General features: G+C 47.8%; 1 protein-coding gene across 1 annotated transcript; it reads right to left on the bottom strand.

Annotated features, from left to right (window-relative positions):
* Positions 1-10,710: 10,710 nt before the first annotated feature.
* Positions 10,711-13,922, bottom strand: LOC119293127 (receptor-like protein kinase ANXUR1). Its single transcript, XM_037571687.1, has one exon. It carries the CDS (start codon positions 13,747-13,749, stop codon positions 11,080-11,082), a length of 2,670 nt encoding a protein of 889 aa, XP_037427584.1. The 5' UTR covers positions 13,750-13,922; the 3' UTR covers positions 10,711-11,079.
* Positions 13,923-14,454: the final 532 nt, after the last annotated feature.

Below are 14,454 nucleotides of genomic sequence, written 5' to 3'. Positions count from 1 at the left end.
GTTACTTCCAAGAACCTCCTTGCGAATGTCCATACATTTCTCCTATTCTTTGATGAACATGTGTTCACCGATTTTAGAAATCCGATATGCATAGGTAAGCTCCCTAAATTTACCTGGCAGTATGTTCAGAACTGTAAGGCGACCATTCAGATACATCAGATGAGGCACCCAATCCATCGGGAGTTTCTGTTGAAAAACATAGTAATAACTTCGTAGTTAGCAATGATGTACTAGTTTTAGAAGTATGCAAAAGATGCACGGATGTCGTAATTGTAAAAAATCTTACCAGGGTATCTCCAGAGAAGTTACCGTGGTTCAACACATGCACTAGTGGCACGTATTCACCATAATTTGGAGGAGTTTGATAATAGTTATTGTAATCTTGAAGAAGAGTACAAAATGCGATCAGATGATTTTTCTCCTTATAAGTTAATTTGGAGTCATCGGTGTAGTGGGTTTTGTCTACCATCTTCCGCACAGTCTTTGAAGAATCAAAATAAGCTGTCAATGGAAATAAGTTGTCAACTATTTTGAAATAAACAATATAAATTAGTTAATAACTATGTTTGAGAAACTCACATAGTGGTACAATCGGAAGCATATCAACAAGGACCCAAATGTCCATATTGTCTTGCTCGATGTCAGGATCACCAAGATCCATGGTGACAATTATACCCTCATAAAAACCATACATTTTGCAAAGTGCTTCCCAATTTTGGCAACCAAAATGGGTTACGCTCTGAGCATTGCATAGATTTACTTCAAAATCCATATCATGATGGGTTCTTGGGTGTATTTTCTTTGTTTTAAAATTTTCATGGTCTTCAAAACCCATCCTCTCCAAGACATAGCATCTTGCATGGTATGGAATAAGCTAGTCGAATTGTAAAAGATGAAAATTAGACGTTGAAATAGTTGAAGTCATGCTTAATTACGAAAAAAAACACTTGTCGTTGCTGTGTACCGTTTCAACATCGAAGGTCTCCTCGAGCTTAATGCTGAAGCGCCGATCTTCATCCAGCTCAACGAACCTGTCGCACATACCTCGATCGTCGTGGCACCAGCTGCACTCCCCCAGGAGACTGTCGTCGTCCGAGTACGACATTTCCTACGTTCATAATTCAAAGATTAAACTTGTACATATTCTAGCACAAGTCATGCCAGAATTCACGGAAAAATCCGGCATGACCTTTGCTAAAAAAGGACATATCGAGCGCCTGAAATTTACCGGAACGGAAATTAATCAACGCTTCGGCAAAACATAGGCCACTCGGAGGTGTAAACTGAACATGAACGACCACTTGGGCAACCACATATCCTATTTGAGCAACACAAGATATACATGGATATTTGGCTGGTCTCACCTCGATGTCGGAGGGGGTCGGTGACAGGGACGATGGCGGGGATGATGGAGGGCTCCTTGATTTCTGCAAAAGCAAAAACCATATAAGTTATCACTAATACATCCCGAATAATTGCTTAAACTAAAAAATAACAACAAATATGACATGTTCAACTAGTTTTATTAATTCAACTAGTTCTTACTAAATATAAACTTACTATAAATAGAAAAAAAAACTATTTCTTTCTAAAAATAAAGTAGTTTAACTAGTTATATTAATTATCTTACTAAAAAATACATTAGTTCTATTAATTCAACTAGTTCATTAATTTACTTACTAAACTACAGCTACAACTACTATTAATCGGGATCGGGAGGCGGCGGTGCTGGGTGGGCTCGGGTGGCGGCCGTGAGGTTGAGGGCGGTGGGAGGAGGGCTACCAGCAGAGGAGGGAGGAGGGGTGGCCGCAGGCGGAGGGAGGAGGGCGGTGGCGGAGGAGGAAGGGGCGGCCGCAGGGGGGGGAGGATGTACGAGGAGGAGGGAGGGGCGGCCGCAGGTAGAGGGAGGATGTGCGAGGAGGAGGGAAGAGGGGCGGAACGAGGGGAGTACCTCGGCGGCGGACGGGCGAAGGCGGCGGCGGCGGCGACGCACGACGACGGTTATCGGCGCACGGGCGAGAGTGAGAGTGTGAGTGAGAGAGAGGGCTGGTCGTGCACGTGAGGATAAGGTAGGGATAGTTGTAGCGCGTTTGCCAAAACGCGCTACAGCTAATCTGAATAGCAGTAGCGCTTTGCATATAAAGCGCTACTGCTAAGTGTAAGTATACAAAAATACATCAATGCAAAAATACATTGGCCATCAACGATCTTTTTGTGTACAATCTGAATTGTCAATATGAGTCCTCTCCGGTAGGAACCGGAGAGGACTCATATTGCGGCCACAAATTCTACATATAGAGTTCAGTGAAGACCAACTGGTTGTGATAGTTTCAGAAGTAACATATTTAAGGTGGTAAACACTCTGTTCGCGGAGCGAGGTGGGACTAAACTTGTGGGCTAATCTTAGCAGTAGCAATTTTCTTAGAAGCGCATTGCTGCTAACTTCTATAGCAGTAGCGCAGTTCTGTATAGGGCACTACTACTATAACTAGCTGGGTTGCGAGGTCATGGCAATTAGAGCAGTAGCGCGGTTTGGTGTGGACGCGCTACTGCTATTTTCCTTTCAGCAGCGTGTTTTGCTATCACGTGCTGGTGTTAAGTAGCAGTAGCGTCGTATTTCGAGGAGCGCTGCTGGTAAGATTCTGTGTATAGGCTTTTCCCTAGTAGTGACTATCGAGATTCAATAAAAATAGACCACTCTTCAAGGGTGCATGACCATAAAAAATATTACTCATATAAATAGAACAACCATTATTCTCTAATTTAAATGAATAACCATCTCGCATCAAACAAGATCCAGATATAATGTTCATACTCAACGCTGGCACCAAATAACAATTATTTAGGTCTAATACTAACCCCGAAGATAGATGTAGAGGTAGCGTGCCGACCGCGATCACATCGACTTTGGAACCATTTCCTACGCGCATCGTCACCTTGTCCTTAGCCAATCTTCGCTTAATCCGTAGCCCCTGTTTTGAGTTGCAAATATTAGCAACAGAACCAGTATCAAATACCCAGGTGCTACTGCGAGCATTAGTAAGGTACACATCAATAACATGTATATCACATATACCTTTGTTCACCTTGCCATCCTTCTTATCCGCCAAATACTTGGGGCAGTTCCGCTTCCAGTGACCTGTCTGCTTGTAGTAGAAGCATTCAGTCTCAGGCTTAGGTCCAAACTTGGGTTTCTTCTCCTGAGCAGCAACTTGCTTGCTGTTCTTCTTGAAGTTACCCTTCTTCTTCCCTTTGCCCTTTTTCTTGAAACTGGTGGTCTTATTGACCATCAACACTTGATGCTCCTTCTTGATTTCTACCTCTGCAGCCTTTAGCATTGCGAAGAGCTTGGGAATCGTCTTATCCATCCCTTGCATGTTATAGTTCATCACGAAGCTCTTGTAGCTTGGTGGTAGTGATTGGAGAATTCTGTCAATAACGCTATCATCTGAAAGATTAACTCCCAGTTGAATCAAGTGATTATTATACCCAGACATCTTGAGTATATGCTCACTGACAGAACTATTCTCCTCCATCTTGCAGCTGTAGAACTTATTCGAGACTTCATATCTCTCAATCCGCGCATTTGCTTGAAATATTAACTTCAACTCTTGGAACATCTCATATGCTCCATGACGTTCAAAATGTCGTTGAAGTCCCGGTTCTAATCCGTAAAGCATGGCACACTGAACTATAGAGTAGTCATCATCTTTGCTCTGCCAGACGTTCACAACATCTAGTGTTGCTCCTGCAGCAGTTCTGGCACCCAGCGGTGCTTTCAGGACGTAATTCTTCTATGCAGCAATGAGGATAATCCTCAAGTTACGGACCCAGTCCGTGTAATTGCTACCATCATCTTTCAACTTTGCTTTCTCAAGGAACGCATTAAAATTCAACGGAACAACAGCACGGGCCATCTATCTACAATCAACATAGACAAGCAAGACACTATCAGGTACTAAGTTCATGATAAATTTAAGTTCAATTAATCATATTACTTAAGAACTCCCACTTAGATAGACATCCCTCTAATCCTCTAAGTGATCACGTGATCCAAATCAACTAAACCATGTCCGATCATCATGTGAGATGGAGTAGTTTCAATGGTGAACATCACTATGTTGATCATATCTACTATATGATTCACGCTCAACCTTTCGGTCTCCGTATTCCGAGGCCCTATCTGTTATATGCTAGGCTCGTCAAGTTTACCCTAAGTATTCCGCGTGTGCAACTGTTTTGCACCCGTTGTATTTGAATGTAGAGCCTATCACACCCGATCATCACGTGGTGTCTCAGCACGAAGAACTTTCGCAATAGTGCATACTCAGGGAGAACACTTCTTGATAATTAGTGAGAGATCATCTTAAAATGCTACTGTCAATCAAATCAAGATAAGATGCATAAAGGATAAACATCACATGCAATCAATATAAGTGATATGATATGGCCATCATCATCTTATGCTTGTGGTCTCCATCTCCAAAGCACCGTCATGATCACCATCGTCACCGACGCGACACCTCGTTCTCCATCGTAGCATCGTTATCGTTTCGCCATCTATTGCTTCTACGACTATCGCTACCGCTTAGTGATAAAGTAAAGCAATTACAAGGCGCTTGCATTTCATACAATAAAGTGACAACCAAATGGCTCCTGCCAGTTGCCGATAACTCGGTTACAAAACATGATCATCTCATATAATAAAATATAGCATCACGTCTTGACCATATCACATCACAACATGCCCTGCAAAAACAAGTTAGACGTCCTCTACTTTGTTGTTGCAAATTTTACGTGGCTGCTACGGGCTGAGCAAGAACCGTTCTTACCTACGCATCAAAACCACAATGATAGTTTGTCAAGTTAGTGATGTTTTAACCTTCTCAAGGACCGGGCGTAGCCACACTCGGTTCAATTAAAGTTGGAGAAACTGACACCCGCCAGCCACCTGTGTGCAAAGCACGTCGATAGAACCGGTCTCGCGTAAACGTACGCGTAATGTCGGTCCGGGCCGCTTCATCCAACAATACCGCCGAACCAAAGTATGACATGCTGGTAAGCAGAACGACTTATATCGCCCACAACTCACTTGTGTTCTACATGTGCATATAACATCTACGCATAAAACCTGGCTTGGATGCCACTGTTGGGGAACGTAGTAATTTCAAAAAAAATCCTACGCACATGCAAGATCATGGTGATGCATAGCAACGAGAGGGGGAGTGTATCTTCATACCCTTGAAGATCGCTAAGCGGAAGCGTTTATCAACGCGGTTAATGTAGTCGTACGTCTTCACGATCCGACCGATCCAAGTACCGAACGCACAGCACCTCCGAGTTCTGCACACGTTCAGCTCGATGACGTCCTCACCTTCTCGATCCAGCAAGATGGGCGAAGTAGTAGATGAGTTCCGACAGCACGACGGCGTGGTGACGGTGTTGGTGAAGAACAATTTCCGCAGGGCTTCGCCTAAGCACTACGGAAACTATGACGAAGGATAAACTAGAGGGGACAGGGTTGCCGGCACACGGCTTGGTGTTTCTTGATGTCTCTTTGGTGCTAGCCCTGCCAATCTATTTATATGTTGAGCCTTGGGGTCGAAACTTGGAGTAAAAGCCTCCACAAAGTCGGTTTCACCCGAAAGGCAAGAGTCCTTCTCGGACTCAAGGGCCAGACACCAGGGTTCCCGGCGTCTGGATCCAGACTCCAGGGACCCTGGCGTCTGGCCCCTGGATTCCGCAAAACTTCCTTTTGCGCTTTCCAAAAACCTTGTGGGCTTTCTCCTTTGGCCCAAATAACGTGTTTTCGTACCCCAAACATTTCGGGAAACATCCGGAACCCCTTCCGATGAATTCCGGAATCCTTCCGGAGACCAAACAACATTATCCCATATATTAAACTTCATCTCCGGACCATTCCGGAGTTCCTCGTCATGTTCGTGATCTCATTCGAGACTCCGAACAACATTCGGTTACCAACATACATAACTCATATAATACTATATCGTCAATGAATGTTAAGCGTGCGGACCCTACGGGTTCGAGAACTATGTATACATGACCGAGACATCTCTCTGGTCAATAACCAATAGCGGAACCTAGACCCATATTGGCTCCTACATATTCTACGAAGATCTTTATCGGTCAAACCGCATAACAACATACGTTGTTCCCTTTGTCATCGGTATGTTACTTGCCCGAGATTCGATCATCGGTATCTCAATACCTAGTTCATTCTCGTTACCGGCAAGTCTCTTTACTCGTTCTGTAACACATCATCCCGCAACTAACTCATTAGTTGCAATGCTTGTAGGGCTTAAGTGATGTGTATTACCGAGAGGGCCCAGAGATACCTCTCCGACAATCGGAGTGACAAATCCTAATCTCGAAATATGCCAACCCAACATGTACCTTCGGAGACACCTGTAGAGCACCTTTATAATCACCCAGTTACGTTGTGACATTTGGTAGCACACAAAGTGTTCCTCCGATAAAACGGGAGTTGCATAATCTCATAGTCATAGGAACATGTATAAGTCATGAAGAAAGCAATAGCAACATACTAAACGATCGTGTGCTAAGCTAACGGAATGGGTCATGTCAATCACATCATTCTCCTAATGATGTGATCCCGTTAATCAAATGACAACTCATGTCTATGGCTAGGAAAGATAACCATCTTTGATCAACGAGCTAGTCAAGTAGAGGCATACTAGTGACAATCTGTTTGTCTATGTATTCACACATGTATTATGTTTCCGGTTAATACAATTCTAACATGAATAATAAACATTTATCATGATATAAGGAAATAAATAATAACTTTATTATTGCCTCTAGGGCATATTTCCTTCAGCAACTGCTTGGGAACTAGGGTTTCCATCACTCCGCATCGTGCGGTGCTACAGGGATCATCCTCTCGTGTTGTGACATATGGGTTGAACATGATTAGGATTAATGGACTCGGTCCAGCTCGACCCAGTGTGGGGATATCCGGGTTGGATCCTCTCCGGACCACACATGTTTGTCACTCGGTACAGACAAGTAAGTTTGCAATCTGGCAAGGATCCGACGGAGGGATCTAGCCCAAGTGGTCTGACTAGTTCGGTTCGGGTTACGTCGACGAGACCTCAAGTGGGCCAATCCTTTTCACATGGGTGTAAATAAGGTGCCCGGTCTAGCCGAACACAGGTAAACAGTCTTCTGGATTCTCAAGGGAACCCTAGCGCCTCATTTAGGGTTTCTCGCATCTAGATATGAGGTGAGGTGACTAGGATTTTCTGCTCACTCTTTCCACCACATTCTAGAAGCACCATCGCTCTCCCCCTCTTTCAACCAAGCTACAACCATGGGAGGGTGCAGGGACAAGATATACGGGAAGAGCCGATACGAGGAGATGAGAGAGAGAGAGACAGAGAGAGAGACAGAGAGAGAGAGAGAGAGAGAGAATGAGGAGCAATTGTACCGGTGGTGAGAGGCGTCGCCGTCGCCGGGAGGGACAAGTGGGCCCTCATGTGATCAAGGCAACTCCAACTCTTCCCCCCACCAACAAAGTAGAAGTCATGTAGGCGATCACTACCAACAAGGGAGCTTGGTCAAAGGCTACGAAATGCAAACCATGAGAACATTAAGGACTATGTTGGATCCAATAAACAGTTCAAACTAAAGCAGCAGATACACAAAGGGGCCAGGAATGCCTCGGGGAAAGCGAAGACATACATTGGAGCGATCACAAACTCGAAATGATTTCATTGCGACAAGGTTGGCCATTTCCAGACCAACTTCCTACTCCCCCCTCTCTACTTCACTTGAAAAGTAGAAAGGAACCCTGCCATCTATTTTCCGTTCAAGGCTCCCAGCTCCCCAACTGCACATGATGGGACATGGCAAACAAGGGGATGTTTTTTTAATGCATTGAGGTCGAGGAAGAAGAAAAGAAGAAATTGGGGAGTCTCATGCTTCTATGGTGAAAAGTGATCTCAGCCCATGTCTTGCCAAGACGCCCGAACTAAAAAATCTTTGTCGAAGATTGTAGTTTTTGAACAAGGCCATTGAAACATTCCAAACATATCCACCTTTTCGGAACTCCTTTTGCATGGTGTTTGCATTTACATCAAGTGGGCCACCAGGGGCTTGGAGATGGGCCAGTGGAAGGCCCGGGGTGTCCAAGGTTGTGAATTAGGTCTGCCCACGAGTGGAATCCTTCCTTTCCTGCTTGCTCTCGAGAGCTCCTAATCAGTGTTGTAAGAACCGGTTAGCGTTGCTAACACTCGCAGGCCACACATAGCGGGTTGGGTCGGCAACCTGCTCAAAAAGAAAAGACGAATTAAAAACTAGACAATACTTACGAGAGAATGTTCGATTCTCCGCACGTCAACAAGAATAGCCCGGCGCAATAAACACTAGACCGGCATAAACATGTTGTGTATTATTAGGGAAAAGCTATTTGACCTTATTTTAGCACAATATTAACATATATTTTATAACTAGATAAACTATTTGAAAAAAAAATTGAAAAGGAATTCACAAAAAAAATATTCAAGTTGAAAAATTTCAACAATTTCACAAAAATGAAAAAAGTTCACAAATTTGAAAAGGTTCATACAAATTGAGAAAAGTCCATGAATTCAAAAGAAGTTGACAAATTTGAAAGAAAAACATAAAATTTGTAGTTCACAAATTTGAAAATGAGTTCATCATTTAAAAAAAAATCATGACTAAAAAAATCATGAATTTGTAAAAAGTTCATGGATTTGAAGAAAATCATAAAATTGGGAAACAATGAATTTGGAAATTTTGCAGAAAAGAAAGTAACCGAAAAATCAGAAATTAAAAATAAAACAGAAACAAAATAGGAAACGACGAACCGAAAACCCAGTAGTAAAAATAGGAAAAAAACCAAAACGAAAGTAGATGGGCCGGCCCGCTCCTAACTAGCATACATGCCGGTGCCCGGCGCTTAAGGCGCCGAATAGAGAATTCGCAATAAAACAAAAGGCGCCGAATAGAGGGATTGGGTTTGCTCTCGGCTGTCTTGACTAGGCTCCACTGGCATGAATCGATCAATTGATCATATCATGAGAGAGAAAGAGAGAGATTGGCCAATCCATTATATTGGCGCGCTTCACGAGCGCCACGTTTTAAATTATTATTTTGCATCTTGCAACAGTGAAATGAAGGAAAGAGAAAGCATGCATGCTTTCAGCCTACCTAGCTCTGTTCCGCAGCCGGCCACTTGCATGCATGCAAGTGGAAGACCACCTCACTCTTCTTCCTTTTCACAATTACTCCCTCCGTCCGAAAATACATATAGATACATTTCTTTTATTCATTTTGATGACAAGTATTTTCGGACGAAGGGAGTAATTTCCACAACTCTTGCATGCATGTACAACAGGGCGAAACAGGCAGCATCTCAGAATCACTAGTAGATGGACGGTCGAATTCAAAGTCAAAACACAACAAAGCTAATCAAAAAAAAAAACTCCACACCACATATAATATAGGCCAGCTACGTACCTAGCTAGCTATGTTTCCCTCTTGCTACCTTCCTTCCTTCTTGGTCAAACTAATACTACTACTACTACAAGGAAGATGGAAACAAGTAGTACTAGCAAAGAAACTTTCTTTGGTTTGTTTCTCATCTTGAAATATATGTATGCATGAGTAAGAGCAACTCTAGCAGACCGCGCGCCATACTATTGGCAACCTCCATATTCAGTATGGACCTTGTCGAGACGGTACATAAGTTTTATAGTCATCATATTGGCTGCCTTCATATTTTTATCCTCATCTCCATGCGAGGTGAGGTGGGGGACACCTAAAGTTTCCCTCGCGCTATATATACCCACAACTGTCATATGGAGTGCGTTCTAGAAGCCTGTCCCAAAACGAGGACGCTTCATATATTACCATGACTTTTTGTAGGTATAGTGATTCAGCTAAAGTTGCTCTAACGCCCACTGACAAAATCTTACTAGAAAACAACATTAAAGCTGCGCGTGGTGGGTAAATTATTATTACGAGCAATAATCTCCATTAACTGGACCGTTGTAAATTGGACGAGAAAAGAAAACCATTTTGCATGTCATATTTACTACTCCCTCCATGTCATATTTCGCTCCAGCTAGTAGTTTAGGTTAGGTTCTTTACTTGTCTTCTGGACTTCGACTCTCCCCGAATTCGTCCATCTAGACATTGTCCACGGAGCACTGTGGTGTGTCGGCGGCTTGTTCTTGCAGCGGCAGTGGTCGTAATGCTCATTATGTTTGTGGTGCTTTTCTTTTCAACAAAGGTGGATTTTATTACCTTAAAATGAAGCATCAAGAAGATACAAACAGAATAAGCATGTAGTGCTGCATAGCTAAGATAAACAGAAGCAACAACAACACACATACATAAAAAAATCACAACGACGACTGACAAAGTCAAACAAGATTAAAGTAATGCCCTGGTGGAGTAGAAAGAAGTTCAAAGTGATCAAAACAATGAGTAAAAGAAAATCTGTAGCAGGAACCGTATGTGCACTGACCATCTCTTTGAGGAGGGAGTACAACGAGATAGATTGGGAACGATGCTAAAGCGCCACCATTACCGGAACCAACCACTAAAGGGTAGATCGCGAGTTTTCCCGCGTGAAGAACAAGTCCGAGCAAATTCAAACAATGCCTTCAACGTTATCGCCTGCTAGCTGGTCGCTTAGCTGGTTCATCCTATTTCCATTTAATTACATCCATCACCCACACCGGTCGGCCACACCAGAGTTGAAGAAGACTCGAGTTTGTATTACAAGTTTTCCTTTACACTAGTTGGGGACATACATATACATATACATACATACAGTATATAGAGCAGCTGATACGTACGACACAGTCTCCGATGCACCCACCCCGGCCGATCGACGGGCCGTCTGCGCGCGTGCATGCATGAATGCATGCATGTCTGCTGTCTTGTCTGCTGGTGGTACGTAGGGAGGAGTACAACCATACACATTCGATCTGATCGATCTAGGATCTGATCTCATCTGTTACACGAGACGAGACGTGAAGTGAAGTGAAGTGAAGGTGAAAAAAAGGATCATCGTCCGGTGGGTTTTGCGATCTGGGAGAAGATGACGCTGTTGGCGATGTCCTCCTCGTCCATGTCCTCGCTGATGAGCGACAGCGCCGCCGCGTTGGCCGCCAGGCTCTCCTCCATGGACGGCGGGGTGATGGTGAAGCTGCTGCTGTAGTCGTCCACCTCGGGCGGCTTCCCGCCGTTCTCGAAGGTGTCCTGCTGCTGCAGCGCGAACTCGAGGTTCCACAGCACGTCGCCCATGGACGGCCGGTCCACGCCCTGGTCCGCCAGGCACTTCTCCGCCGTCTCGGCGAACTTCTTGAGGCAGTCGGGCGCGATCTTCCCCTCCAGCACCGGGTCGATGATCTCCTCCAGGGTGCCCTTCCGCTGGCAGCTCAGCGCGTGGTCCGCCAGGCTCACCTGCTCCCGCGGCAGGCTAGGGTTCAGCGCCGGCCGCCCGCACAGCACCTCGAACAGCACCACGCCGAACGAGTAGACGTCCGACTTCTCCGTCAGCTTCTGCCGCCGGAAGTACTCCGGGTCCAGGTACCCGAAGCTGCCCTTCACCATGGTGCTCACGTGCGTCTGGTTCTGCACCGTCGGCCCCGTCTTGGACAGCCCGAAGTCGGACACCTTGGCCACCCACTTCTCGTCGACGAGGATGTTTGTCGTCTTGACGTCGCGGTGGATGATGGTGTACTTGGCGCCCGTGTGGAGGTAGTGGAGCCCCCGGGCGGCGCCGATCACGATCTCCAGCCGCTGCCTCCACGGCAGCGGCGGCTTGCCGCTCTTGTACAGGTGCTCCCGCAGCGTGCCGTGCGCCATGTAGTCGTACACCAGGATCATCTCGCCGTTGTCCTCGCAGCACCCGATGAGGGACACCAGGTGCTTGTGCCGCAGCTTGGACAGCATCTCGATCTCCGTCTGGAACTCCAGCACCCCCTGCTCCGACGACGGGTTGCTCCGCTTGATGGCCACCTTGGTGTCCCCGTCCACCACCCCCCGGTACACCTTGCCGAACCCGCCCACGCCGATCACCAGCGACTCGTCGAACCCCTTGGTCGCCGACTTTATCTCCTGGAACGAGAAGTGCCGGCACATGGCCGTGATGTTGGGGTTCAGCGTCATCGCGCTCCTCCCGCCCGACGACTTGCTCACGCTCGTCTGCGAGCTGCCGTACACCGGCAGCCACCTGGAGGAGGAGTGCGATGGGCTGCTGCTCAGCTCCCTCCCCCTCTTGCTCTGGTACGCCACGAAGCACACGGCCGCGACCAGCCCGAATGCCGCCGCGCCGCCCACCGCCCCGCCGATGAGCGCCCCGACGTTGCTCGGCTTCTCCCTGAACTGCCCGTCCACGGCCCCCAGCTCGGCCTCCGCCAGCATCTTAGAAATGTCGGGGTTTGGGCCGGCCAGGTTGCCGGAGGCGTCGCTCACCTTAAAGATCTCGAGGCCGTTGAGGAAAGCGTTGACGAACTGTGGGTTACTGGCGGTGTCTGGGCGCAGCGTGAGCCAGAGGATGGTGTCGTTGCCCGCCGGAGCGGCGGGCATGAACACGGCGTAGTCCTTGAAGACCGGCACGCCTTTGCCGGGCGCGCCGGGATTAGCAGGGTTCTTCTCCTTGGCCCAGGCGATGATGTCGGCGCTGCCGGTGGTGGTGGCCGTCTTGTTGTTGACGAGGATGGCGAAGACGACCTGGTTGATCTTGTCTTCCATGAGCGAGCAGAAGTGGAGGCGGAGGAGGTAGGTGAAGTTGCCGTCCACCTCGAACACCCAGGTGAGGTTGTTGTTCTTGTTCAGGTTGGCGTCGCGGCCCATGTGGCGGAACGTGTCATAGATGCTGACGGGCGCGGCGTACTCGTCGGCGGGGGCCGGGTACTTGATCGGGATCGTGTCGTTGGCCTCGAAGGTGACGCCCGTGCCGGCGCCGTAGACGTAGGGCGTGTCGGAGAACCACTCGCGGGTCAGCCCGGAGTCGTTGGTGGGCGGGATGTAGGAGCCGCCGACGCTAAGCCGGTACATGGTCTGCAGGTTGCCGGCGCTGGCGTCGAGGGACTGGTCGTCGAGGCCGACCAGCGTGGCCGGGTCGCCGAAGAAGTTGGGCATGGAGATGATCTCGATGCCATTGACGAAGGCGTAGGAGGCATTGTTCATGGCAGTGGGCGTGAATTTGAGGGAGAGCGAGCCGGCGGTGGAGGGAGGGAGGGAGAACTCCCGGACGATGTAGGCCTGGGTGAGGGCCTTGGCGGTGATGTAGACGCTGAAGTTGCGCAGCAGCGTGATGCCGGTGGAGGTGCTGATGGAGAAGAAGAAGTGGTCGGCGGGGATGTCGTGGTAAGCCGCCGGGTAGAAGTGGAGGCGCACCCAGTGGCGGTCGGCGTCGGACACGGGGAAGGTGTAGGCGGTCTCCTTAGGGAAGACCCGCGCCGTCATGTAGGGCACGGGGGAGGGGAGCGACGGGTCCGACACGTCGGCGGTGCCCATGATGGAGGACTTGCCCCCGTCGGGGAGCCACTTGCTGTCCTTGTCGGTGGTCCACTTCCTGCCGTCCTCGTCCTGCCCGTCCTTGTCCGACCCGCAGTTAACCAGAATGGAGTCCGTTGGCTTGTATATGTCCGCGCCGACGAACGCGAAGGCCACCGTCGTCAAGAGGAGGACGGCGAGAAGGACGCCTCGGCCTCGGGCGGCCGCCATGATGGAGGAACGACGTACGTGGCAATCACGGCGATGGAGGTTTTTGAAGGTGGCAACTTTTAAATTTAATGGATGGAAGGAAGGATGTTGAGGAGGGAGAAGAACAGAGGAGGGCCTCCCTCTCCTCCTGCTCCTGCTCCTGGAGTTCCTTCCAGGGAAGGGAAAAGAGAAAGAGAAAGCTAGGGGAAGGCCGGAGGGAGGGAGCTTGACCAACGACGTGCATGCAGCAGGCAGGCAGGGCAGGGCAGGGCTGCATGCCATGTGTGGTTTCACTTAATTTGGCAGGCACCTCCCTTGCAAGCCATGCATCACCTCTGGCTCACCGCATGCTTAGGAGAGGAGAGGAGAGGAGAGGAGAGGATCCATCCCTCTTTTAGACCATGCCATGCCATGCAACACAAGAGAGGACCCTTTTCAATGCAAAGTCACTTGAAGCAACTCCAACAGCTTTCCTAATCTTGAATAAACTATTGTTTACGATAAGTTAAGACAAAAATAGCATTTCAACAGCTCCCATAAACCCAACTTCTTTTTACGGCCCCTCTCACTTTTACGGCAAGATAGCTCTTGAAGTCTTGGAGAATCAATCAGTAAAAGAGAAGGGATCTCAATCGGTAGTAACAGCAGCTGTCGTACCTTGAAGTCTTGGACTGAACTCACTGGAAATTGGGGATTCAAGCTGAGAGAGAGAAAGCAGCTGGAATT

This window comes from Triticum dicoccoides, chromosome 4B (genome assembly GCF_002162155.2).
Source record: "Triticum dicoccoides isolate Atlit2015 ecotype Zavitan chromosome 4B, WEW_v2.0, whole genome shotgun sequence".
Lineage (NCBI taxonomy): Eukaryota > Viridiplantae > Streptophyta > Magnoliopsida > Poales > Poaceae > Triticum > Triticum dicoccoides.
Note: the sequence above shows the minus strand (reverse complement) of the source record. Positions and strands in the feature narration are given on the sequence as shown.